This window comes from Mirounga leonina, unplaced genomic scaffold (genome assembly GCF_011800145.1).
Source record: "Mirounga leonina isolate KUSES-001 unplaced genomic scaffold, KU_Mleo_1.0 Mir_114, whole genome shotgun sequence".
Lineage (NCBI taxonomy): Eukaryota > Metazoa > Chordata > Mammalia > Carnivora > Phocidae > Mirounga > Mirounga leonina.
Genome location: NW_023270265.1, coordinates 42,783,631 through 42,807,982, shown reverse-complemented (window position 1 = coordinate 42,807,982; position 24,352 = coordinate 42,783,631). Strand labels below are relative to the sequence as shown.

General features: G+C 40.0%; 1 protein-coding gene and 1 pseudogene across 2 annotated transcripts in view; one reads left to right on the top strand and one right to left on the bottom strand.

Annotated features, from left to right (window-relative positions):
- MCMBP (minichromosome maintenance complex binding protein) overlaps positions 1-24,352 on the top strand; it is a 46,534-nt gene continuing 22,182 nt past the window's right edge. For both annotated transcript variants that reach the window (XM_035030329.1, XM_035030325.1), the window contains exons 1-5: positions 1-298; positions 18,163-18,248; positions 18,896-19,036; positions 19,162-19,203; positions 21,167-21,268. In XM_035030329.1, the coding sequence (XP_034886220.1) occupies positions 241-298; positions 18,163-18,248; positions 18,896-19,036; positions 19,162-19,203; positions 21,167-21,268 (429 nt within the window). In that variant the 5' untranslated portion in view covers positions 1-240. The remainder of the gene's footprint in view (positions 299-18,162; positions 18,249-18,895; positions 19,037-19,161; positions 19,204-21,166; positions 21,269-24,352) is intronic.
- On the bottom strand, positions 15,531-16,126 carry LOC118027123 (annotated as a pseudogene).

The following is a 24,352-nucleotide window of genomic DNA, read 5'->3' as shown; positions in this document are numbered from 1 at the left end:
CCTATTTCCCGCCATTGTGCGAAGTGGAGGCTGGGGGCCCGCACGCGCCGCCTGCCCGTGGCCAGCTGCTCCTCGGCTGTCGCCGCCACAGCCGCCGTTCCCTGCGGCGTGGGGAGGCCGGGCGGCCCGCGCCCTGAGGCTCGCCGTGCGTGGGAGGGCGCGGGCGACCAGCGGCCGAGCCCCCGAGGAGGAGCCGCGGCGCGGGACGCCGGGCCGCGCTGGCCCTGGCCCGTCGGCGAGATGCCCTGCGGGGAGGATTGGCTCAGCCACCCGCTCGGGATCGTGCAAGGCTTCTTCGGTGAGTGGCGGCGCCGGGGGCGGGCCGCCGAGTTTGTCGAGCCCGGGGCCCGGCCCCGCCGCGCGGCCCCACGCGGGGCTCCCCCGAAGGCTCTCGCGGTCGGCCGGGCCTGCGCGGGCGGCGCTGAGGCACCCCGGTGCGGGTGCCCGGGCCCGGGCCCGGGCCGCGGCTTCCCCCGCCGGCCGCAGGTGCCTGCCACCTGCCCGGTTCGCGATTCGCGGTTCGCGAGCGGCCAAGGTGACGCGGCGCGGAGCCGGCGGTCGGCCGTGATTGCCGGCCTCGCTCCCCTCCGCGGCGCGCCGGGGGCCCGCGCCCCCCGTGCGGCCGTTCGCGGAGGGGTCCTTGAACCTTCGGGGACCCGCTGAGACGGGGCGAGGAGGAGCACTCTGCCTACGGGGAGCCTGCAGGATATTTCAAAACTTCCGGTGTGTCGGGGGAGTGCTCGCTCGGAGCAGAAGTTGGCTCGCACGACTGTATTACACACATCCTCTCTCTTTGAGATAAGATTGGGTATAAGAGCTTAATTCTTCTCTTAGGATGACTTTAAAACCTGCCTGGTAGACGTCTCCGCTCGTGTCAGAGCTAGCAAGAAACGCGGAACTACCCAAACGAGCTGCTACGTAGAAGAGCTGAGAATGCTGCAGGCGAGCTCAGTAAATGGTAGTGCAGTTTATTTGTAAATGGTACTTTCCATGAGGGCAAATTTAGGCTTGCGTGTGGTTCACTGGTCATTTCGCCCCCCCCCCCTTCTTTTTGCACTTAGGAGTGGTGGAGGCAAACCGGGAATCACTTAGGTTGTAGCACCTGGAGGTAACAGCGTTGTAGGAGTGGCCTTGGCTCATTTGAAAACACCGTGGGATATTGGTGGGATCGGCTAATGAGAAGCTAAATAGTCTCCAGCAGCCAAAATCAGTGGCGTAAACTCCATGTATTTCTTGTAGGAGGGACTCAGCGACTCTATTCATTTTCCCTGTAATTTGAACTAGTTTAGTTTTCTGGTTTCCCAGGCCGAAACTAGAAGCAGCAAATTAGAAGAAGGCGTGGGTAGGCATCCGGATTGTAGTCCGCGAACATTGACAACCTGATAAAGAAGAAATCTAAAACTATGTGTGTGTATATTTTTAAAAAGGCAAAAAAAACCCCACTACTATATCCATAGGGTGCTTTGAGGAAGGGGCGCATTTACCTCCACTAAATCCTAGTAATTGATGTTTACAAAGGATACTGGAGCCCATAGTTGATGTCTAAAATAATGGCCCCAGAATGTGGCGTGAAGATTAAACTGCACAGTTGGTGGGTGTAGATGCATAGGTACTTTTTAGGGAAAATCGTCAAAAGTAAAAAGTTTTGGTGCTTAAGGGCAAAGTTCCAGTTACGGATATTTAGAAAATATATTTATGAGAAATACCCCATACCTTAGTCTTGAAGGATACGAGATGATTTTATATTTGATGTAGTTTTGAAAGTATTTGTCAGATTTTGTGTCCTGAGTGTATGATCCTAAGGGGCACATCTCTTTATAGTACAGAAAGGGTATGTTTGGGTATAAAATGCTGGCTTTATGATATTTTGTAAATTTTGTAAATTGTGGGCACCTGGGCCTTGTTGATGTGTTTCCCCACAGGATGTCTTCTTTTCCCATATAGATTGTGTTACAGAGAAGAAAATAACACTGCTTTGTAGTCAATGATTTTTTTTTTTTTTTGGTAGAAGCTGTTCTGAAGTACATATTTTTACTGTTCTTTTTATCACCATGAATATGTTGAAAGCCTTTATAATAACAGCATTGCAGGTATGTTTCTGTGAGATGTAAGTCCAGTGTTAAACTTGTAGACTTTCTTCGGTTTTGTAGTAAATTGCTTTAAATTGATTTTTCACCCAGATAGAGAAACGGCTCTTGTGGTTTATGGGGCCTTTCTTGGCTCCACCCCTACCTAGCTCTCAGACCTCATCATTGCATTCCCTCTCCTGTTGAACCCTCTTTCAGTTCTTTGATTTTGAACCTTGCCTCTAGGCCTTTCTGCATCAGCTGTTTCCTTTGCCTGGTCCCCTCCTTCTCTCTCGTTCCACTTGTACTTTCCTGGCTAAGTCTTACTTTTCTTTCGGGAACGTAAGTTAGTTACTCGCTGCTTCAATCACTACAGGATCCTGTGTCCTGGAAAGGACACATGTGTTAACCTTAAAAATAAAACTGCCAGTTACTTTACCAGTAAAAATGGGTTTATTGGGAAATAGCAGAGAAATTGCAATTTGGGACATGCAAGCTATGGCAAACCATAGACAAGTCCCGCAAAGGAGAGGAACTTTATTTTACAGAGAAGAAGTTGGGATGGATTATTTTTGAAGGAAAGCCCATTGGAGAAAAGCAGGGGTTGAGGGTGATGCTGGTTTCTCAGTGGATGAGTTGTAGGGATAGTAGACTTCTTGTAGGAGATGCAATGTACATCTCACCTTGTTGGGGCCTGTAATTGATTCTTTCCTGTTGAAGCTTCTTCTTGTTAGGGGTCTGTAATTGATAGTTCTTCTTGTAATTGTCATTGGGTGGTACAGCTCCCCTTTTAAGCCTCCCCTTGTAGCATCCCAGGTCCACTTTATTTATTTTTCTTAATTAATTACTTTTTAAAAAAATTTTATTTGCCAGAGAGAGAGAGCAAGCACAAGCAGGGGGAGCGGCAGGCAGAGGGAGAAGCAGGCTCCCCGCTGAGCAAGGAGCCCAATGTAGGACTCCATCCCAGGAACCTGAGCTGAAGGCAGATGCTTAATGACTGAGCCACCAAGGCATCCCTTTTTTTCTTAATTTGTTTTTATTTTTATTTTTATTTTTTTTAGATTTTATTTATTTATTTATTTGAGAGAGAGAGAGCACATGAGAGGGGGGAGGGTCAGAGGGAGAAGCAGACTCCCTGCTGAGCAGGCAGCCCCATACGGGACTCGATCCAGGGACTCCAGGATCATGACCTGAGCCGAAGGCAGTCGCTCAACCAACTGAGCCACCCAGGCGCCCCATCTTAATTTATTTTTAAATATTTTATTTATTTATTAGCACTTGCACATGTGTGAGCAGTAGGAGGGGCAGAGGGAGAAGCAGACTCCGCGCTGAGCAGGGACCCCCCCCCGGCCCCCCCGCCCAATGCGGGACTCCATCCCAGGACCCCCAGATTATGACCTGAGTCAAAGGCAGATGCTTAACCAACTGAGCCACCCAGGCGCCTCCTCCAGGTCCACTTCAGTGAGGTTTCCCTTTAATAATTTTCACATAATACAAAGCAAGTTACTGAAAGAACTTGTTTTCTGGGTTCCTTTTGTTGTATTTTTTACTCAGGGAATTCAGGGCCTGTATCTGATTTATTCACCAGTATATCCTCATTGCCTGGAATACACCTTGTACATTAAAAATGCTCAGTGAATATGTGCCGAATAGAGGCAGTGAAAAGACTGATTAATCAGAAATGGTGTGAATTGGGCTGGTTACTGTGACCACAAGTCTCAGACTTAGTTTTTTTTTTTTTTTTTTTTAAGATTTTATTTATTTGCGAGAGAGAGAATGAGAGACAGAGCATGAGAGCGAGGAGGGTCAGAGGGAGAGGCAGACTCCCTGCTGAGCAGGGAGCCCGATGCGGGACTCGATCCCGGGACTCCAGGATCATGACCTGAGCCGAAGGCAGTCGCTTAACCAACTGAGCCACCCAGGCGCCCAAGTCTCAGACTTAGGACAGTCCTGGTGGACCTCAGTGATTTCAGAGGATTCATGATCCTACCAGGTATGACTTATTTTCACATGCAAGGCCTAATTCATTCTTATCATTCAGGTAGGAAACTTTGAAATTCGGTGAGTGGCCGGTCATAACTACAAGGGTCATAATTCATCTTTGTGAATCAATCTGTATTTTGATTTTGTATTTGCCATATTACAATTGTTCATATGTAAATTTTTTCCTGTAAGCCTTCATAGAATATCTTTAATATTTCCCTTGGAGTTTCTAAAAAATTTTATGTACAGGATGTTGAGATCCAAAGGCTTAAATTATGATTTAAAATACTTTAGTTCAACATATCCTTGTCAGTCTCTGTTATGTGCATAGTGCTTAGTCCCTACAGTGATGTTCATTTAGTGATCCACATCAAATCACTTCCTTTAAACAAAGGCAGGAATCTTTAAAAAAAAAAAAAAAGTTCTGTATGCTTTTTTCTCTTAATCATTTAATATTTAAAATAAATTTTCTTTACTTGAATTAATAACTTGTTAATTTTGGAAAAGGAACGCGTATCGACTCTGATTTCTTTCACTATTTTCTCTTTAGATTGTTGGTTGGGTCAAGATCATTATTATTGGTTATAGTCAAGGTACTTTGGTTCTAACAACTAGACTAGCTCATGCAAAAGGCAGTGGTGTGTGGAGGAGGGTAGGGAGTATTTGATCACTAGCATTTTATTTATTTATTTATTAAAGGTTTATTTATTTGAGAGAGAAACAGAGAGAGTCCCAGGCCGACTCAGCACTGAGCACAGAGGCATGGGACTCAATCCCAGGACCTAAGATCACGACCTGAGCCGAAACAATGAGTCAGATGCCCAACCGACTTCGCCACCCAGGTGCCCCTTGATCACTAGTATTTTAGAGAATTTAAAGCAGTAATAAAATTGACTAAAAGTCAGTCTGCTTTTTTATTGTCACCATGATTCTAGACAATTTGTCACCTTTTGTTTATACCCACCTTAGATCTCTCCTATCATCCTGATCTTGGTAGGCCACTGAAAAAAGGTATTTGTTATAAGGCTGTATAACCCAAAGATAGGGAGTGTGTCTTGACATCCCAAGAGACGAATCAGGAACTGGAAAGATAGCAAGAATCTAAGCAACTCTTGTCAGTTTTTTCCATTAGGCCACATTCATCTCTGTACATGAATTTAATTATCTCTACTCCACAACTCCCAAATTCCCTTGTTCTCAGTTCCACACCAGGTAGCATCTTTATCTTAATCCCAGATGATAGGGCTAGAGAATCTGATTGCCCCAGCATGGAGTCAGGAGTCCACTCATGCACCAACAGCTATGGCCAGTGCACAGAGTTATGTAGGACAGTCCTGACTATTGAGGCCCACACCTCAACAGTGGGGCAAGTTCTCTGAGAAGAATGGATTGGGCACCTGTGGCAAAATGTATAAATATGTATATATGAATTTTTAGGTTATTAAATAATAACTTGCACATGGTTATAAAAAATAGCACAGTGGTATTAAATAATGAGTAAAAGAATGCTCTTTCCCCACAGAGGTAACCACTTTTGTTTCTGCTTTTAGTGCCTTTATTTATTTATTTTTAAGATATTTGTTTTAGAGAGAGTGCGAGCACAAGTGGGAAGGGCAGAGGGAGAGAATCTTTTTTTTTTTTTAAGATTCTATTTATTCAACAGAGAGAGACACAGCGAGAGTGGGAACACAAGCAGGGGGAGTAGGAGAGGGAGAAGCAGGCTTCCCCACAGAGGAGGGAGCCCGATGTGGGGCTCGATCCCAGGACCCTGGGATCATGACCTGAGCCGAAGACAGACGCTTAACCGACTGAGCCACCCAGTCGCCCCAGAGGGAGAGAATCTTAAGCAGACTCTGAGCTGAGTGCAGAGCCTGATGCAGGGTTTGGTCTCAGGGCCCTGATACCACGACCAAGCCAAAACCAAGACTTGGATGCTTACCCGACTGGGCCACCCAGGTGCCCCTTTGTGCCTTTATTTTTACAGATGTTATTATTGAGATATAACTCACATAACATGGAATTAACCATTTAGAAATGTACAATTCACTATCATTTTCATCACCCCAAAAAGAAATCCTGTGCCAGTTAGCCAATTACTCCCAATTACTCCCTCCTCCATTCTCTGGCAATTAGTCTACTTCTGTTTATGATTTACCTATTCTGGACATTCACGTAAATGGAATAATACTGTGGACTTCTATGTCTGGCTTTTCACTTAGCATAATATTTTCAAGGCCCAACCATGTAGTAGCATATATCAGTACTTTATTCCTTTCTTTGATTGAAAATAATATTCCATTGCATGGATATACCACAGTTTGTTTATCCATTCATTCATGGATTGGCCCTTGGTTGTTTCCACTTTTTGGTTATTGTGAATAGTGCTGCTGTAAACATCCGTGTGCAAATTTTTGTGTGAATGTACGTTTTCAATTCTCTTGGTAGTATACCTAGGAATGGGCTTCCTGGGTCATATGGTAATTTTATGTTTAATTCTTTGACTGCCAAACTGTTGTCCAAAGGGCTGCACCATTTTAATTTTTCACCAGTAATTTGTGAGGTTTTCAGTTTCTTATATCTGTCTAACGCTTCTTATTTTCTGTTGTTTTATTTGTTATAGGCGTCCTAGTGGGTGTGAAGTGGTAACTCCTTGATTTGCATTTCCCTAATGACTAATGAATCTTTTAATATGCATGTTGGCCATTTGTATATCTTTTTTGGAGAAATGTGTATTCAAATCCTTTGCAAAATTTTTAATTGGGTTTTTGTCTTTATTAAGTTCTTTGTATATTCTGCATACAAGACTTGTCAGATAAAATTTGCAAATATTTTTTACTGCGTTTTGGATTGTCTTCACTTTCTTGGTAGTGTCTATGTAAGTTTTTTAATTTTTTGTGCATAATACCCTAATTTATGTAAAGGACAGAAAACAACAGAAAAACTTTCATAACATTTACTTGTATAAGTTTTTAATTTTGACAAAGTCTGATTTATCCACTTTATCTCTTTTCCCTTTGATTGCCATATTTAAGAACCCATTGTCTAATGCCAGGTCATAAAAATTTATACTTGTGTTCTAAGAGTTTTGTAGCTTGAGCTCTTTGATTCATTTTGAATTAATTTTTGTATAAGCTATGAGGTAGGGATCCAAATTCATTCTTTTGCATGTGGATAGTTGTCCCAGTATCATTTGGTTTTGGTTTATTTTTTACACTTGCCAGTTTATTAAAAAGGATATTACAAAGTATACAGATGAACAGCCAGATGAAGAGGGACATAGGGTGAGATCTGGAATGGTACCTCATGCTTCTATCTCCAGGGAACTGGGGTATGTTAGCTACCTCCCAGCAGTGGATGCAGTCATCAACCTGGAAGCTCTTGCATTATTTGTTGAAAAGACTATTCTCCCCTCAGTGAATGGTTTTGACACCTTTGTCAAAAAATCACTGGACCATAGATGTGTAGCTTTATTTCTGAACTCTCAATTCCATTCTGTTGGTCTAGGCGTTCATCCTTATACCAGTACCATGTTGTCTTGATTACTGTAGCTTTTCAGTAAGTTTTTAGATCAGGAAATGTGAGCCCTTCAACTTTGTTCCTTTTTGATGTGGTTTTGGCTCTTCAGAGCCCCTTGCATTTCCATATAAATTTAGAATCAGATCGCCCATTTCTGCAAAAAAAAGACAGCATTTTGGTAGAGATTGCACTGAATCTGTAGTGCTTTTAGTTCTTTTGATAATAGAGAACAGTTCAGATTACAGACTCTAGAGCCCAACTGTTTAATCAGGACCATACCCTGGGTTTTTGGCTCCCTGGATCATTTTTTTTAAATACCTCCCTTTTTACTACAGAATTATTTTCAGTAAAAATCATTAAATGAAGCCATATACAATTCTTACGGTATTCTATATTTCAAAATAGTTCTGGACATTGCTTCTATCACCTCTTCTGTCCCACTGTTCCCCCATTTTTGAATATTTTTTTGTTCAGTTCCACTGTGTTGATAATGTTTCATGTTAGTGGGTACCACACAGGAGATTTGAAGATTTTTGTTTTAATTGTATAATGAATTCTTTGAATAAAAATAACTTCCCAAGTTCTTGCAGTACTAAAAAGAAACAATTGTCTGATAATAAGTGAATTCTAATAGAACAAACAACTGCAAAAGACATGTTAGGCAGTTACCAAATTGTGCCACTGGTGTTTATGTATTTTCTTGATTCATTCTTTAGTTACAAAGCAAATAACTGAGAAGAATACATTTCAGTATTAAATCTGTTATTCAAATTCAGTGAAATATTTCACGTATGAGCTAAAATTTGCACTTATACCTCTCATTTCACACTGTTTTATATATTAAACACAACTAAACACTCCCAAGTTACCTCACAGAACACAGAATTGAATATTCAAGTTTTGTTCCTTCATCTTTATAATCACTGTGTTATTTAAAATCTGTTGCCTGTGGGACTCTAGATTGCCACACAGGGTTGGGGGATACTAACTGCCCCTAAGCAAGTTTGGACTGTTCTGGACCATTTAAGATTTACTGTCCAAACAAATGCACTTAACTGAGTCTTTGTTGGGACGAACTGACATCTTGACAATATTGAGTCTTTCTATCCATGAATGTGGAGTATTTCCCCATTTATGTGGTTCTTTAATTTCTTTCATCAGAGTTTTATAGTTTTCCTCATACAGATCTTGTACATATTTTGTTAGATTTATACATAAGAATTTCCATTTGGGCGATGCTAACGTGAATGGTATTGTGTTTTTAATTTCAAATTGCACTTGTTCATTGATAGCATGTAGGAATATGATTGACTTGTGTATATTAACCTTGCATTTTGCAATCTTGCTATAATCGCCTACTAGTTCCATGAGGGTTTTTTTGTGGATTCCTTTTGGGTTTTGTACATAGAAACATGTCATCTGTAAACAGACACTTTTATTTTTTCCTTCTCTGTCAGTATACCTTTTATTTCCTTTTTTTGTCTTATTGCATTAGTTATGACTTCTAGAAGTGTTGAAAAGGAGTGGTGAGAAGGACATCCTTGCTTTGTTCCTATCTTAGTGGGAAGCTTCTGGTTTTTTACTTGTTTTTAATTCTTCGATTGCCCCTACAAATTCCTCTCTCAGGATTATTCATTAGTATGGGCTTCTTTGTTTTAAAAAAAATCATTGTAGGGGGTGCCTGGGTGGCTTAGTTGGCTAAGCGTCTGCCTTTGGCTCCGGGTCAAGGTCTCAGGGTCCTGGGATCGAGTCTGGCATAGAGCTCCCTTCTTAGCAGGGAGTCTGCTGTTTCCTCTGTGCGCACGCTCTTTCAAATAAATAAATAATAATCATTGTAGACATAAGCGTGCTTATATGTTAAGCTTTCCTTTTGTCATGAGTTCTTGGCACATTTTGGACAGAGAATATACACCTGGCATCTACTGAGGTTTCCTCTATAGTACATAGAACTTTTTGTGAATGTCACATGTACTAAAGTGGTACCCTGAATATTTATATTTATATTGGAGAGCTTATTGTCTTCATACCTGCTGTATACTTACTTTTGTGTTTTATACTTGATACATGTTTCTGAGAGGGCTGTGTTAAAAGTCTCTAATTGTGATTTCTGTTTAGTTTTTCTCTTTAGTTCTGAAAGTTGTTGCTTTATGTATTTTGAGGCAGTGCTGTCAGATACATTATGTATTTTCTTGAGCAGTACTGTGTTAAAACTTATATTTGTATTATTGCATTTCTTTTTCTTATTGAACAGAAATTTGGCATTTTCACCAAGTTCTTCCAACATTTCATTCATACTATTTATTTACTGAGAACTATGCTTTCTTTGTGGATGTTCTTCAACTTGCCCTCTGAATTATTCCTCTAATTTCTGCCAGTTGCTTTTTAGGTTTGTTGTTTAATTGTTACACTTGGATTTTTTTTTTTTCCATTGCATTCATGAGTTAATTTTGTTTCTTGGACCTCGGGTCTTCCTCTTTAGTGGATTCTTCATTTTAAATTAAAAAATACATACTTTAAAAGATTTATTTATTTTAGAGAGTGAGAGCACGAGTGGGAAGGGCCGTGGGAGAGAGAATCTCAAGCAGACACCACACTGAGTGTGGAGCCTGACACAGGGATTGATCCCAGGACCCTGAGATCACAACCTGAGCAGAAACCAAGAGTCAAATGCTTAACTGAGCCACCCAGGCGCCCCTTAAATTTAAAAATATTTTTAAGAAAGGTTGTGTGAGAAGAGAACAAGAGATACATCACACAATGATAAAAACAGTTTGCTAAGAAGACGTAAGTGTAAATGCACCTAACAGCAGAACTTTAGAATGCATGAAGTAAAAACTAATAGAACTGAAAAGAGAAGTAGAAAAATCTGTATTGGAGATTTTACCACTTCTCTTTTAGTAGTCTACAGAACTAGTGAACAGAAAATAAGCAAGGATATAGAAAAACTGCACAACACCATCAACCAACTATATCTAATTGCCATTTGTAGAATGCTCCACCAACATCAGCAGAATATTATGTTTTTTTCAAGTGTGCATGGAACATTCACCAAGATAAACCACATCCTGGATCATAAAAAAAAATTAACATTTTTTTTTTAAGATTTTATTTATTTATTTGACAGAGAGAGACACAGAGAAAGAGGGAACACAAGCAAGGGGAGTGGGAGAGGGAGAAGCAGGCTTCCCATGGAGCAGGGAGCCTGATGCGGGGCTTGATCCCAGGACCTGAGATCATGGCCTGAGCCGAAGGCAGACGCTTAACGACTGAGCCACCCAGGCGCCCCAATATTAACAGATCTTAAAGAGTTGAAATCATCAGGTATGTTCTCTGACCATAATGAAGTTAGATTAGAAATCAGTAACAGATGACAAGAAAATTGAAACTTGTGGAAATATTTCTAAACAATCCATGGGTCAAGTCTCAAAGGGAATTTTAAAATATTTCAAACTAAAAATAACACAGCATATCAAAATTTCTGGGATTCAGCCAAAGATGTGCATTAAGTGCACTTATTAGAAGAAAAGATCTCAAGTCAATAATTTAAGCTTCTACCTTAAAACTAGAAATGACCAAAATAAACCCAAGTCAAATAGAAGGAACTACTACAGATAGGTCAGAAATGAACGAAATTGAGGGGTGCCTGGGTGGCTCAGTCGTTAAGCGTCTGCCTTTGGCTCAGGTCATGATCCCAGGGTCCTGGGATCGAGCCCCGCATCAGGCTCCCTGCTCTGCAGTAAGCCGCCTTCTCCCTCTCCCACTCCCCCTGCTAGTGTTCCCTCTCTTGCTGTCTCTCTGTCAAATAAATAAAATCTTTAAAAAAAAAAAAAAAAAGAAATGAATGAAATTGAAAACAGAAGAAAAAAAAATCAGTGAAACCCAAAGCTGTATTTTTTTTTCCACAAAAAGATCAATAGAATTCATAAGTTTATAGCTAGACTAGCAAAGGAAAAGAAAAAAAAAAAAAAGGAGGACACAAATTACTAGTACCAGGAATGAAAGAGGAAATAACACCATAGACTGTATGGACATGGAAAGGATAATACAAGATAGCTCTATGGACATAAGCTCAACAAGTTAATGGAGTAATTCCTCAAAAAAAAAAAAAACCACTGTATTTGTTTCCTTTTTTTTACTGTAACAAATCACCACAAATTTAGTGGCTAAAACAACAAAGTTATTATTTTACAGTTCTGGAGGCCAGAATGATGTGGTCTTACTGGGTTAAATCAAGTTGTCAACAGGACCACATTCCTTTCTGGAGGCTCTAGAGGAGAATCTTTTTCCTTGTCGTTTTCCAGCTTCTAGAGTCTGCCAATGTTTCTTGGCTTATGGCCCCCTTCGAGTTCTTTTCTCATCACTGACTACTAGTTCTGTCTCACTTTTCCGCATTAAGTGCCCTTACGATTATATTGGACCCACCTGGAAAATCTCCCGGTTTTAAGGTCCGTTGATTATCAACTTTAATTCTATCTTCTACTTAAATTCCCCCTTTGTCATGTAACATATTCACAGTTTCTGGGGATTAGGATGTGGCCATCTTTCCGGGGGGCGGGGGGGCCATTATTCTGCCTACCACAATCACATGTTATCCACACCCACCCAAGATGAAATAGATACCCCTCCCCGCCAATTCCCCCTCATTCCCCTGTCCCCCTAAGAGCCTCTGTTCTAATTTTCATTTCTATGAATTTGCTGATTCTTAGTACCTCATGTAAGTGGAATCCTATAATATTTATCCTTTTGTGTCTAGATTATTTTAGCATAATGTTTGTAAGGTTCATCCTTGTTGCCCTCATTGTTTGACAGAGTACAAAGGTAATTCAATGGAAAAGAATATTTTCAACAAAGATATTGGAACAATTAGATACTATTTGCAAAAATATGGACTTTAACCCAAAATCTCATGCCTTATACAAAAATTAACTCAACATGGGTCACAGATCTAAGTATAAAACCTAAGACTATAAACATAAAAGTTATAGAAGTAAACAGAAGATCTTTGTCACTCAGGGTTTGGCAATGAGTTTTTAGACATGCATAAAACAAAACTTCGATAATCATCAAAACTAAAAACTTTCGTTCTGCAAAAACTACTTTTAGGAGAATGGAAAGATAAGCTGTTGACTAGAAGAATGTAATTGAGAAGACTTGTATCCAGAATATATAAAGAAAGCAGATGGTAATTAACCCAGTTGCAAAAAGAGCCAACATTAAATAGATGCTTACCTAATTCAGCATCATTAGCCACTAGGGAAATGCAAATTTGAACCATGATGAGATATTACACACCTATTAGAACAGCTAAAATTGGAAAACACTGACAGTACCAAATTCTGGCAAGGATAAAAACAGCTGGATGTCTAGTATGTTGCTGGTGAGAATGCAAAATGGTACAGCCATTCTGGAAAACAGAATCTGGAAAGCAGAATCTTAAAAATTAAATCATTCATTTATCATATGCCCAAGTGTCCCATTCCTAGGCTTTTACCTAGAGAAATGAAAGCTTATGTTCTCACAAAAACCTGTACACAAATGTTTCTATTTGTTTTGTTCATAGTTGTTAAACCTGGAGACAATTCAAATGTCCTTCAACGACTAAATGGAGAAACAAATTGTCATTCAGCTATACCATGGAATACTATTCAGCAATTAAACGAAACGAACCATTAATATACTCGTGTGTTGGGATTCCCAGGATCACTTCTATCTTTAGAGATTCACTAAAGGACTTACTGTGACTCCGTATATATTTGTATTCAAGGCTAAGATTTATAACAGCAGCATAGTAAAGACACAGCTGGATCATAAGGGAAGAAGAGACAGATGGAGTCTGGAGGAATCCGTGTGTAGGTCCCTTTATTCTCTCTCCCATGGGAGAATTCACAGAATAGAAGACTTAGTTTTGTTAAGATAATCAAGACAAACTTGAAATACATAAGTACTTGATTTTAAGACTTAAGATCAAGCCATAGTGGTTAAGACAGTATGACTGTAGTATTAAGACGGCATAAGATAGACAAATAGATCAGTGTAACATCATAGAGAATGTAGAAATAGGCTAACGTAAGTACAGTGAGTTGATTTTTTTGACACAAGTGCCAAAGCAATTCAATGCTAGAAAGAAAGCCTTTTAATTCTGGAACAAGTGGATCTTTTTGGAAAAAAATGAGCCTTGACCCCTATGTCACAATATAAACAAAAAGATTAATTTGGTGTCAGTTACAGACCTAAATGTGGAAAATAAAAAACCTAGGAGAATATCTTCATGACCTTGGGGTCTGTAACTGAAAGAAAAACTTGGCAAATTGGACTTCATCAAAATGAAAAAGAGTACTAAAAATACAGATTAGCAGAAAATAATGTGCCCTACATATATATCTGACTTAAGACTTATGTCTAGAATATACAAAAAATTAGTGTAATCATTGATGCCACAACAAACCCGTTTTTAAAAAATGGGCAAAATTGTGAATAAGCACTTCACAAAAGAATTTATTGAAATGGTCAATAAACATGAAAGGTGTACAGTGTCATTAGGGAAATGCATATTAAGACCACAGTGACATGCCAGTATGTATCCAGCAGAATGACTAGGATTAAAAAGATTGACAAGATCAAGTACTGGTGAGGTAGAACCAACTAGAAGCTTATACACTGTTGGTGAGAGCCTGTGTATTTTTTTCTTCCTCAGTTCCCTTGACTCTTAAACTAGATCAAGATTGAGAGCAGTGGTGCTCAAATTCAGATGGCCAAGAATTCATAGCAAATGTGATAAAGTGATATATGTGTGCTAATAAGCAGGATTCTTGGTTGCAAGTGACCCAACTTGGTCCTACTTAAACTCAAAATGATGAATACATTATCTTAGGTAATCGAATGCATGAGTGGGTTAGGTCAGGCTCTCAATTAAGCCAAATAATTAAACCATGTCTACAGGAATCTGCTTCTCTGTTTTTCTCTGGAATGGCTTAATTTCAAGACAGGACTTAGTCCTAGGGGCCACATGCAGCTTCCGGCACTGAGTGTTCTGTGTACTTGAATATCTGGTAGTGCCATCCTTGTCCTTGATTTATGTCTGGAATACGCTAATTCCTTATACCTCAGCATGTTTCAAGTCTGCCGCCCTTTCAAGGCCTGGCTGAAGTACCACCTCCATCAGAAGCCCTCTCTGAGATTATTTGACCTGCATTCGTTTCTCTTCTTTGCTTTTGGCTGTTACTCTCTGTTCACCACTTTTCTTTGCTTTAAGTTCTTCAGCTCTTGATAACCTTACTGAACCTAGTGGAGTGCCGGACACACTGTAGGCTTAATAAATAATGGACAGTTATTGCATGCTTGATTTTTTTTTTTATTATTATCTGTTGAATCCTTTAATTGTCTAGCAGTACCAGATATTTGTAAGATGGCCTTAGGAAAATCCTGTCTGTATACACGTACCTTACTGCCTCCCAGTCACTCTCTAATGGAGCTTCAGCAGCTGTTAGGTGGCATGATCATGTTTGTTTGTTTTTACTTTTCTTTCTTTCCTTTTCCTTTCCTTTTCTTTTCCCTTTCCCTCCCCTTCCCTCCCTTTCCTTTCTCTTTCCTCCTTCTTTTCTTTCTTTCTCTGCACCCAGTGTGAGGTTTGAACTCACCACCCTGAGATCAAAGTCGCATGCCCCACCAGCTGAGCCGGCCAGCCAACCCACCAGCACCCCCAAGCGTGTTCATGTTCCTTACACAGATGCAGTCACAATAGCAGTGTTGATGTGCTGTTGTGACTGTGTATCAGCCTTTTCTTTAATACCCATTTTCAGTGGAAGCAAAAACACCCATTCTTTTTTTCTTTTGATCTAATTCAGTAATCATTTATTGGCACTCATCTAGTATAATAGTGGTTCTCAAACTTTAATGTGCGTCAGAATCACTTAGAGGGCATTTTATGTCTTTATACTATTTTTATCACAATTTGCCAGTGGCACTTTATTTTTTCTTCTCAGCATCCTGTTCTGCGGCTTCCTTGGCCCTTTTTGCTTGCCCGGGCACCAGAGCTGAGCATGGGCACGGGCCATGTGAACACTGGCCAAACGCTTGCAGTCCTCCTCCTCCATTGTGACTCCGGCTTTCTCCTTCTCGTGGACATTCCATGTGGGCGTGACTGGTCCTGTCAGCTGGGTAGCCAGTTTGAGGTCTTCAGCAGAGCTGTCTCCCTTCTTGGGGGCCAGGGGCTTCCTGGGAAGAGGATGGGCTTGGGGTAGTACTCTGTAGCGCTGCGTGCGAGCCTGCAGGAACTCTGCGGACTTGTTCCGCCTTCTTGGATCCACTGAGATCGCGGTGGTCTGTGCCACCTTCTTGTGGACGCCAGTCACTCATAACTCTTTTGAGCTGAAGCCCCTGCCAGCTTGCACTTCGGTGTAATGCCTCACGGTGGGGCACCTCACTGTGCCCCGGGGTCCAGACAGGGCCCAGGTGGATCTGTGGATCTTCCGTGCTGGCTGGTTGAACTATGGGGCCATGCACCGTTGCCAGTCCTTGTGCAAGTGGGGCTTCGGGGTCATGCCGTTCTGGCTAGGTGCCATGGCTGCTCCCAGGGGAGGGGACGGCCAGCGGAAAGGGACTGGCACTGCAAAGCCACTTACTAGGCATTTTAAAACATGAATTGCTAGGCCTCACCTCCAGAAAATCTGATTCGCTATGTCTGTGATGGGCTGAAAAATTTGCATTTTAACACCTACTCAGGTGATTCTAATGCTGGTGGTCAAGGAAACACACTTTGAGGACCAGTTTACTGGTGAATTTAACCCTCATTCCACATCAGAATCACCTGAGGAGTTTATTTCCCTCCTCCATTTTCAGAACTAGACCTTGCTCAATTATGTAAAAGTGTTTGGAAGCCCTGCTAATAAGCATGGTGTTAGTGGGATTTTATGAGTATTTCTAACAATCAGCTCTGTAACAAATAGAGACAATTGCTTTACTTCACATCTACGTAGCACCTAGTGATGAATATGAATGGTGGAAGTATTGGCTAGCGATGTGGTTTGCTGGTTCTCCCAAAATAGGTATTCCTAATTCTGGCAGTAATTTACTTTGGTCTTGGCCAATTCCCGTAATTTTTTTCCCCAAAGCCTTGGTTTTCTTACCTTTTTTTTTTTAAGGTTTTATTTTTAAGTAATCTATCCACCCAACGTGCAGCTTGAATTTACAGCCCTGAGATTAAGAGTCATATGCTCTACCAGCTGAGCCAGCCAGGTGCCCCAGTTTTCTTATCTTTAACATGACATTAAAAACACCTCTCTCATCATTTTGCAGTTATCATTGTAAGAGTTGTCAATGGATTCTAAATCTGAGGATTGGGGCAAGATCCATAAAAATTTTTGCATGTCTTGAAGTGTCTTCAGATTACTTAATAGTTGCAAAGGGGGAAAAAGTAACTGTACTGTCGAGAGACTGGCTATCATTTTGACTGGGTGATTAAAGTGAACATCATCAGGGGTGCCTGGGTGGCTCAGTCATTAAGCGTCTGCCTTCAGCTCAGGTCATGGCCCCAGGGTCCTGGGATGGAGCCCTGCATTGGGCTCCCTGCTCCGCGGGAAGCCTGCTTCTCCCTCTCCCACTCCTCCTGCTTGTGTTCCCTCTCTCGCTGTCTCGCTCTCTCTGTCAAATAAATAAATAAAATTCTTTAAAAAAAAAAGTGAACATCATAGTGAGGAGAAGGTGGACATGGTGTCTCTAGATGGTACCATTACAAGGATGCAGCATCACTAAGGGAACAGCCTGACTGATAGTGCACAACTGCAGTCTAATCATAAGTGAACATCAGACAAACCCAAAGTGAGGAGCATTCCTCATATTTGTTTTTTACAGGTTTTGTTTTCCTCTTAAATATGTCATAAAACAGATAAAGATTGAGGGACTGTTCCAGATTAAAGGAGGTTAAAGAGACATGATAGCTAAGAGCAATGTGTGATCCCAGACTGGTTCCTGTACTAAAGAGGAAGAAGTGCAGTCAGGGATAGTGGTGGAATATGGTGATAGGTTAGATAAAAAGTATGGTATCAGTTTTGAATTTCCTGAGCTTGGTTACAGTACTGTTATGTAAGATAACCTCTTTGTTCTTAGGAAACAGGCATTGAAATACTTAAAGGCAAAAGTATATGATGTGTGTAACAATCTCAAATGGGTCAGGAAAATGTATATATGAGGGACTAGATAAAGCACATGGAGCAAAGATACAGGTATTCTTTGTACTATTCATTTGATTTTTTTGAAAGTTTGAAATTATTCCCAAATTGAAAAAAAATTTTTTTAGAGCACCTTTTCATTTCAGGGTAGTTATAAAGAAAAAAAAAATCTGTATAAAAATGTTTTCAAAGAGCATTGCGCTTTGTCCAAGTGGCTTCATATCTCATTCTGTGGGTATTCTCAACTAGGTTTGCTGGCTTCTGAGAGCATGCACGAGGGCAGCGCTGCCCTGCATCGTAATACGCACCCCCTCTTAGCAGGGCGGCTTCCTGAGGGCCCAGTGCGGCGGCGTGCCTCTAGAATGTCACCTGACCCTAGTCTGTTGTTAGGCCGTGTCCCTTTAGCTCTGAAAAGTATATTTTTCTTTCAGCCCAAAATGGAGTTAATTCTGACTGGGAGAAGAAAGTAATTGAATATTTTAAGGAAAAGCTGAAGGAAAATAACGCTCCTAAATGGGTAAGTTTATTGCTGTTTGCAGGGGAGAGGGTTGGGCCGACTTTCAGTTTCTCGCAGTAGAGTCGTAATCCACATAAAATTTTAGTATATGTGCTTCTGAAGCGAGCACTAAAATTTAAAACTATATACGTTAATGTGTACTGTCTTCTGCTTTAAGTGCATATGTATTGAAAGATTTTGCCCTCTTCCGACTGAAATTTAAATTCAAGCAATTCAGTGCTTCTTGTTGGTGCCTCTAGGTGGCAGTAATTGACCATGTTACTTTCTAAGACCCCCCCCCCCCCATCAGAAGTTGTGAGAGTCCCAGATATCTTTGTTCTATTCCCTTCATTTAAGGAGAATTGGCATGTACTAGTTTTAAGAGAAGAGCTCAACAAAGCAAATGACTTTCTGCTACTTGAGAAGTATTCTTAAGGAAGAGCATCCTTTTACGTTAGAGTCAGATGTCATGATACAAACTTGGAAGAACATAAAAAATACTTTTGTGCTTAGCACTTTTGTTGTGTTGACTGTTGAGATCACTGGCTTCCTAATGGGGCTTGGTGTGTGTATGTGTGTGTTGGGGGGTGGTTCTGGATATACAGTCTCTGTATATGTGCTTCACGTTTTACAGATAAGAGTGTTTTATTGACTTGTTTTCCTTTGAGGTACCATCACTGAATGAAGTTCCCCTTCATTATTTGAAACCTAACAGTTTTGTGAAGTTTCGTTGCATGATTCAGGATATGTTTGACCCTGAGTTTTACATGGGAGTTTATGAAACGGTTAACCGAAACACAAAAGCACGTGTATGTATTGCTTTTCTTCATGAAACTTTCTGTTTATAAATATTGGTATTAATTTTATCCTTGTGTTGTTTATGGTGGTTTTGATTCAGATATATGATGCTGTTATCCTTTGTTTTGGATCATAGGTCCTTCATTTTGGAAAATACAGAGATGTAGCAGAGTGTGGGGTATGTATCCTTAAGACATATAAAATATTTTAATAAGAATTTCTTCTTAAGCAGTGAATTTTCTTTTGGTTGATCTTAAGTGTATTTTGTGTGTAAAGTTCTAAGAAGTCATGTGAAATGTTTTATTTACCTTTTATTTAAGTTTCTCTGGTATGTTTTCGATCTTTTAAAAATCTCTTAGAAGGTGGAGTATTGTAAAATACAGAACTAATTCCTTTTCCTTGTGTCTCTATACTTGCTTTCAAAATTAGAGGTTATGATAAATTCTTTTAAAGTAAAAGTGGAAGATTAACTTAGGGCTTAACACTTGCTTAATTAAATTTCATTAAATCCTGCCGCCTTTTCCTAGGAGGAAAAAAGTTTTTAATAAATTTAAACTTTCTTTGATAAAGAGAGGTAATGGAAACTTACGTATCAGTAATGGGAGAGGCAAGAAGGCAGAGGACACTAGATATAATTATGGTTGTGAAAGGGATAGTCTTGAGGTAGAAACTTATTAGAAAAGCAGTTATAGAGGAACTACAGTATATCTACATTTTTTAAAATTGGTTTTTCCTGTGGTTCTACTGAAACTGATGGTAATTGTCAATTGTTGGGGGGAAAAACAAGTATCACAGGTGGGGATTGATCAGGCAGGTGTTTAAAGGTGGCACCTTAGTTTGAGTTACCTTCCTTCTGGGTCTGGTTCTCTGCTTTGGTGATCCAGAGTCTTAGTTTAATCAGATTATCTGGGGCTTTTTACGTTCTGGGAGTCTGACTCCCGCTTACCCAAACCTCAAGAGATTGATTTATAAGCCCTAATACCACACCTTAATTCACAATAGAAGCTGTGCCTGATTGAATAAAGTGTTCTAATTCAGGGCCAATCTGGACAGAAAAACAGCCCTAATTTGGAAAGTTGCTGCGAAGATTATATTAAACAAAAATATAAGTTCCTGTAATTATTTAGGGGGACTTGTGAAAGATGGATTTGCTTATCTTAACACATAATGAACTTGAGGTCTCCCAATGTCTTTTTTCTTTGAGAGTGTTTCTACAAAGTAAAATGTGGTGCCAAGTCTAATGAGTCAACTTTATAAATACTGTGTCCATTGTTTGAGGAGCCCTAAGTCATATTAGCCTAATCTATCAATACACAGTAATGTAGTATCACCATAGGCTAGTAATCTCAGCATCTGGAAATAGGAAAATAGGTGAGTCTGTCCATGTGTGACACTGCTGAAGTCCAAGAGTTCATATTGTGTTGCTAAAGATCGTAAGTAAAAGCACCAAACCAGGAAAACTTTGGGCCTGGAAAGAAAGAAAGAAACACATAGAAAGCCCTGTTTGTGTATATATTAGCTCAGGCTGAGACTTGATGTCTCTTGGCTCTTCCCCCCCGCCCCCCCAACCCACAAGATGGAATATACATTTTATTTTACTTTTAAGAGATTTTTTTTGTAATGTATGTACTAAAAGTAGTATATGCTTATTAAAGTAATATTTTAATATTACATCTTGGGTTCTTTCTACCTCTTAGGATTTTCTCAGTATATTTGAAATGGGGAACATTCCTTTTCTAGGGAATAATATCTGACTCAAATTTCCTTTCAGAGTTACTGCTAATAAATATTTCATTAAGTTCCTGTTTTATAGGCTGATACTGATGTGGTCTATGAAAGAGACAGTGCTTTGTCTTTGAAAAAAATTAATAAAGTATACTGTTTATTAAAATATTTAATTTTGTAACAGGGTGCTGTGTATTATAGACTTGAGGGAAAGTAGTATATTGATGGTTGCATGTGAAATGATTTTATGTCCATTTTCCTTTTTAAAAAATGAGTTTGGATTTGGTATTTGCTTGTTAATTCTTAACGTGAAATATTTACTATAGTTTTGTAAATAACATGAATATGTGGTTTGCTAATTAAAATTTTTGTTTTTCTTAATAAAATTTTAAATATACTTTTTGTATATATCACAGCCTCAACAAGAAGTTGATTTAAACTCCCCACGAACTACCACTTTGGAAAGACAGACTTTCTATTGTGTCCCAGTGCCTGGGGAATCTACATGGGTAAAAGAAATATCCTTTATCTGAAGTTTCTTCTGTGTTGAGTGGTTCCTAATTATTTTCTTTTTTTTTTTTAAGATTTTATTTATTTATTCATAAGAGACACAGAGAGAGAGAGAGGCAGAGGGAGAAGCAGGCTCCCAAGGAGCAGGGAGCCCGATGTGGGACTCGATCCCAGGACCCTGGGATCATGACCTGAGCCGAAGGCAGACACCTAACCATCTGAGCCACCCAGGCGCCCCCTGATTATTTTCTTAATTGAAGAAACCACAATTAAATTTCGAAGTTTTAGAAACTTAGTCTTTTGGGGCGCCTGGGTGGCTCAGTTGGTTAAGCGACTGCCTTCGGCTCAGGTCATGATCCTGGAGTCCCTGGATCGAGTCCCGCATCAGGCTCCCTGCTCGGCAGGGAGCCTGCTTCTCCCTCTGACCCTCCCCCCTCTCATGTACTCGCTCTCTCTCATTCTCTCTGTCTCAAATAAATAAATAAAATCTTTAAAAAAAAAAAAAAAGTCTTTTTACACCAATGAAGTTAGCTGGAAAAAAATTGTTCTTCATTTACAGAGGTTGGCTTTATTTTAATGAAGTGTTTTTGGTTTGTCCTAAACAAGAAAGGTTATAAAACAACCCAAGTATGCATCGTTGAGAAATGATAAAATTGTGGTACATTCCTATAGTGAAATACTGTTAAAAAGATTGAGGTGGATTTAAAGGTACTAAAAAAAAGAGCACCATAATTAAATAAAAACATAGTTTCAAATTAGAACTAATTCTGCATTTCTTAAGGGAAAACAACATGTTGGCTCTTTTGAGAGATGTTGAAACATCTTGGTATCCTTTTAGGCATAGTTCACACATACCTGAGATGCATAGATTTTAAGGGTGCACTTCAGCGGACAAGTGCACACCCATTTAATTTACACCCGTAAAAGTAAAGAACTTGTGCCAGAAAGTTTCCTTGTGTCTTTTTCCAGGCACCTCACTCTCCTTTTGTAACCACTGTCCTGATTTCTTTCACTGTAGCTTCATTTTACCTTTTCTGTGTGCCAAAAAATGGAATCATACAGAGTCTTTTGTGTCTGATATTTGTTCTCCATAACACATTTGAGATTCATTCTTGTGTGTGTGTGTGTGTGTGTGTGTGTGTGTGTGTGAGTTGCTCGTTCCTTTTTATTGCTGATTTTATTTGTTTATATCTTTTCCACTTGATGAGCATTTGGGTTTCCAGTGTGGGGGCTGGCATTTTGTGAGAAGATTTTCAGCTAGGTATTTTAACAGTTTTTTCTGTGCATCAGTTGTGATAAGTTGTATCTTTCAAGGAATTGTTTCAAAATCATTTAGTCTCAGTTACTGAATTTATGTCAGTAACAAAGCTTTTCATAATATTTCCTTGTTTTCCTTTTCATGTCTGGGGGATATCTAGCAGTAATCTCTTTTCATTTCCAGTAATGTTAATTAATTTTTCTTTTATTCTTGATCAGTGTTGGTGGTTGTTTGTCGAAGAACCAACTGTTTAATTTTCTGTTTTCTATCATTGACTTTTGCTCTTATTTTTTTATGCTAGTTTGGCTTCAATTTTTCTCTGGCTTCTCAAAGTGGATGCTCAGATCATTAATTTCAAATCTTCCCTTTCTTGTATTATCATTGAAGGCTATACATTTCTTTCTAATCACTGCTTTGATTGCATTCCACAGACTTTGACTTGTTTTCACCATCATTCAACTCAAAATATTTTCTAATTTTCCTTGTGATTTCTTCTTTGTTCCTTTATCTTTACAACAGTTTACTTCCATTCATCCTCCTCATTCTTTGTGCTGTCGTTGTCATACACTTCATTTGTACTTAAACTGGAGAGCCCACAATATATTATCCTGTTTGCTTTATTTTTTTTTAAGAATTTATTTATTTGACAGAGAGACAGCAAGAGAGGTAACACAAGCAGGGGGAGTGGGAGAGGGAGAAGCAGGCTCCCCGCCAAGCAGGGAGCCCGAGGCAGGGCTCGATCCCAGGACCCTGGGATCATGACCCAAGCGGAAGGCAGACACTTAACGACTGAACCACCCAGGCGCCCCTCCTGTTTGCAGTCCCCGACCCTGAGATAATGATCTGAGCCGAAATTGAGAATCAGATGCTCAACTAGTTGTGCCACCTAGGTGCCCCTGGCCCCCATTGCTTTTTGATGAAACGGTAGCCATCATTTTACTGTATCCTTGTGTTTAACACCTTTGATTTTTCTCCGGCTGCTTCTGATGTTCTCTTTCTCTCTGTGGTTTTCAGCAGTTTGACTGTGATGTGGCTGGGTGTGGGTATTTTTGTGTTTATCTTGCTTGGGTATTTTTGAAGTTTTGGATCTGTGGCCTGGTATTTTTCAGGTTTCAGCTTTATTTCTTCAAATGTTTTTCTGTCCCAGTCTCTTGTCATTGTCTCATTTTCTGGGGATTCAGTCACATAATCATTAGATGTTACTGTCCTCCAGGTGACTGAGATTCTGGGGTTTTTTTGGTTTTGTTTTTCATTTCAGATATCTTATTTTTCAGTTTTTGATTTTTCATTTGGTTCTTTTTCATTGTTCCCATTTCCCTGCTAACATTCCTCATCTTTGACTCCTCTTATCTGTTTTTAAGATTTTAACTGTTTATTTGAGAGAGAGAGCGAGCACGACGAGCATTGGGGAGGGGCAGAGGGAGAGGGAGAAGCAGACTCCCTGCTGAGCAGGGAGCGTGATGGGGGACTCCATCCCAGACCCTGGGATCATGACCTGAGCCAAAGGCAGATGCTTAACCAACTGAGCCACCCCAGGTGCACCTTGTCTATCTTGACTTTTAAAATTGTAAATTTTAAGGTTTAGAGGGAACATACCTCAACGTAATAAAGGCTATATATAAAAAAAATGGTGAATTTTAGATTGTCTTTTTAGTGTCCTTGTCTGCTAATACCAATATCAGAGTCATCTCTGTGTTTGTTTTTATTGATTATTTTTAATCCTGATTGTAAGTCATATTTTCTTGCCTCTTCATATATAACTAGTAATGTGTTCCTGTATGCTGATGTACAGCATTGTAGAGTTTGGTTTTGTCTTCCAAGAATGTGGCATTTT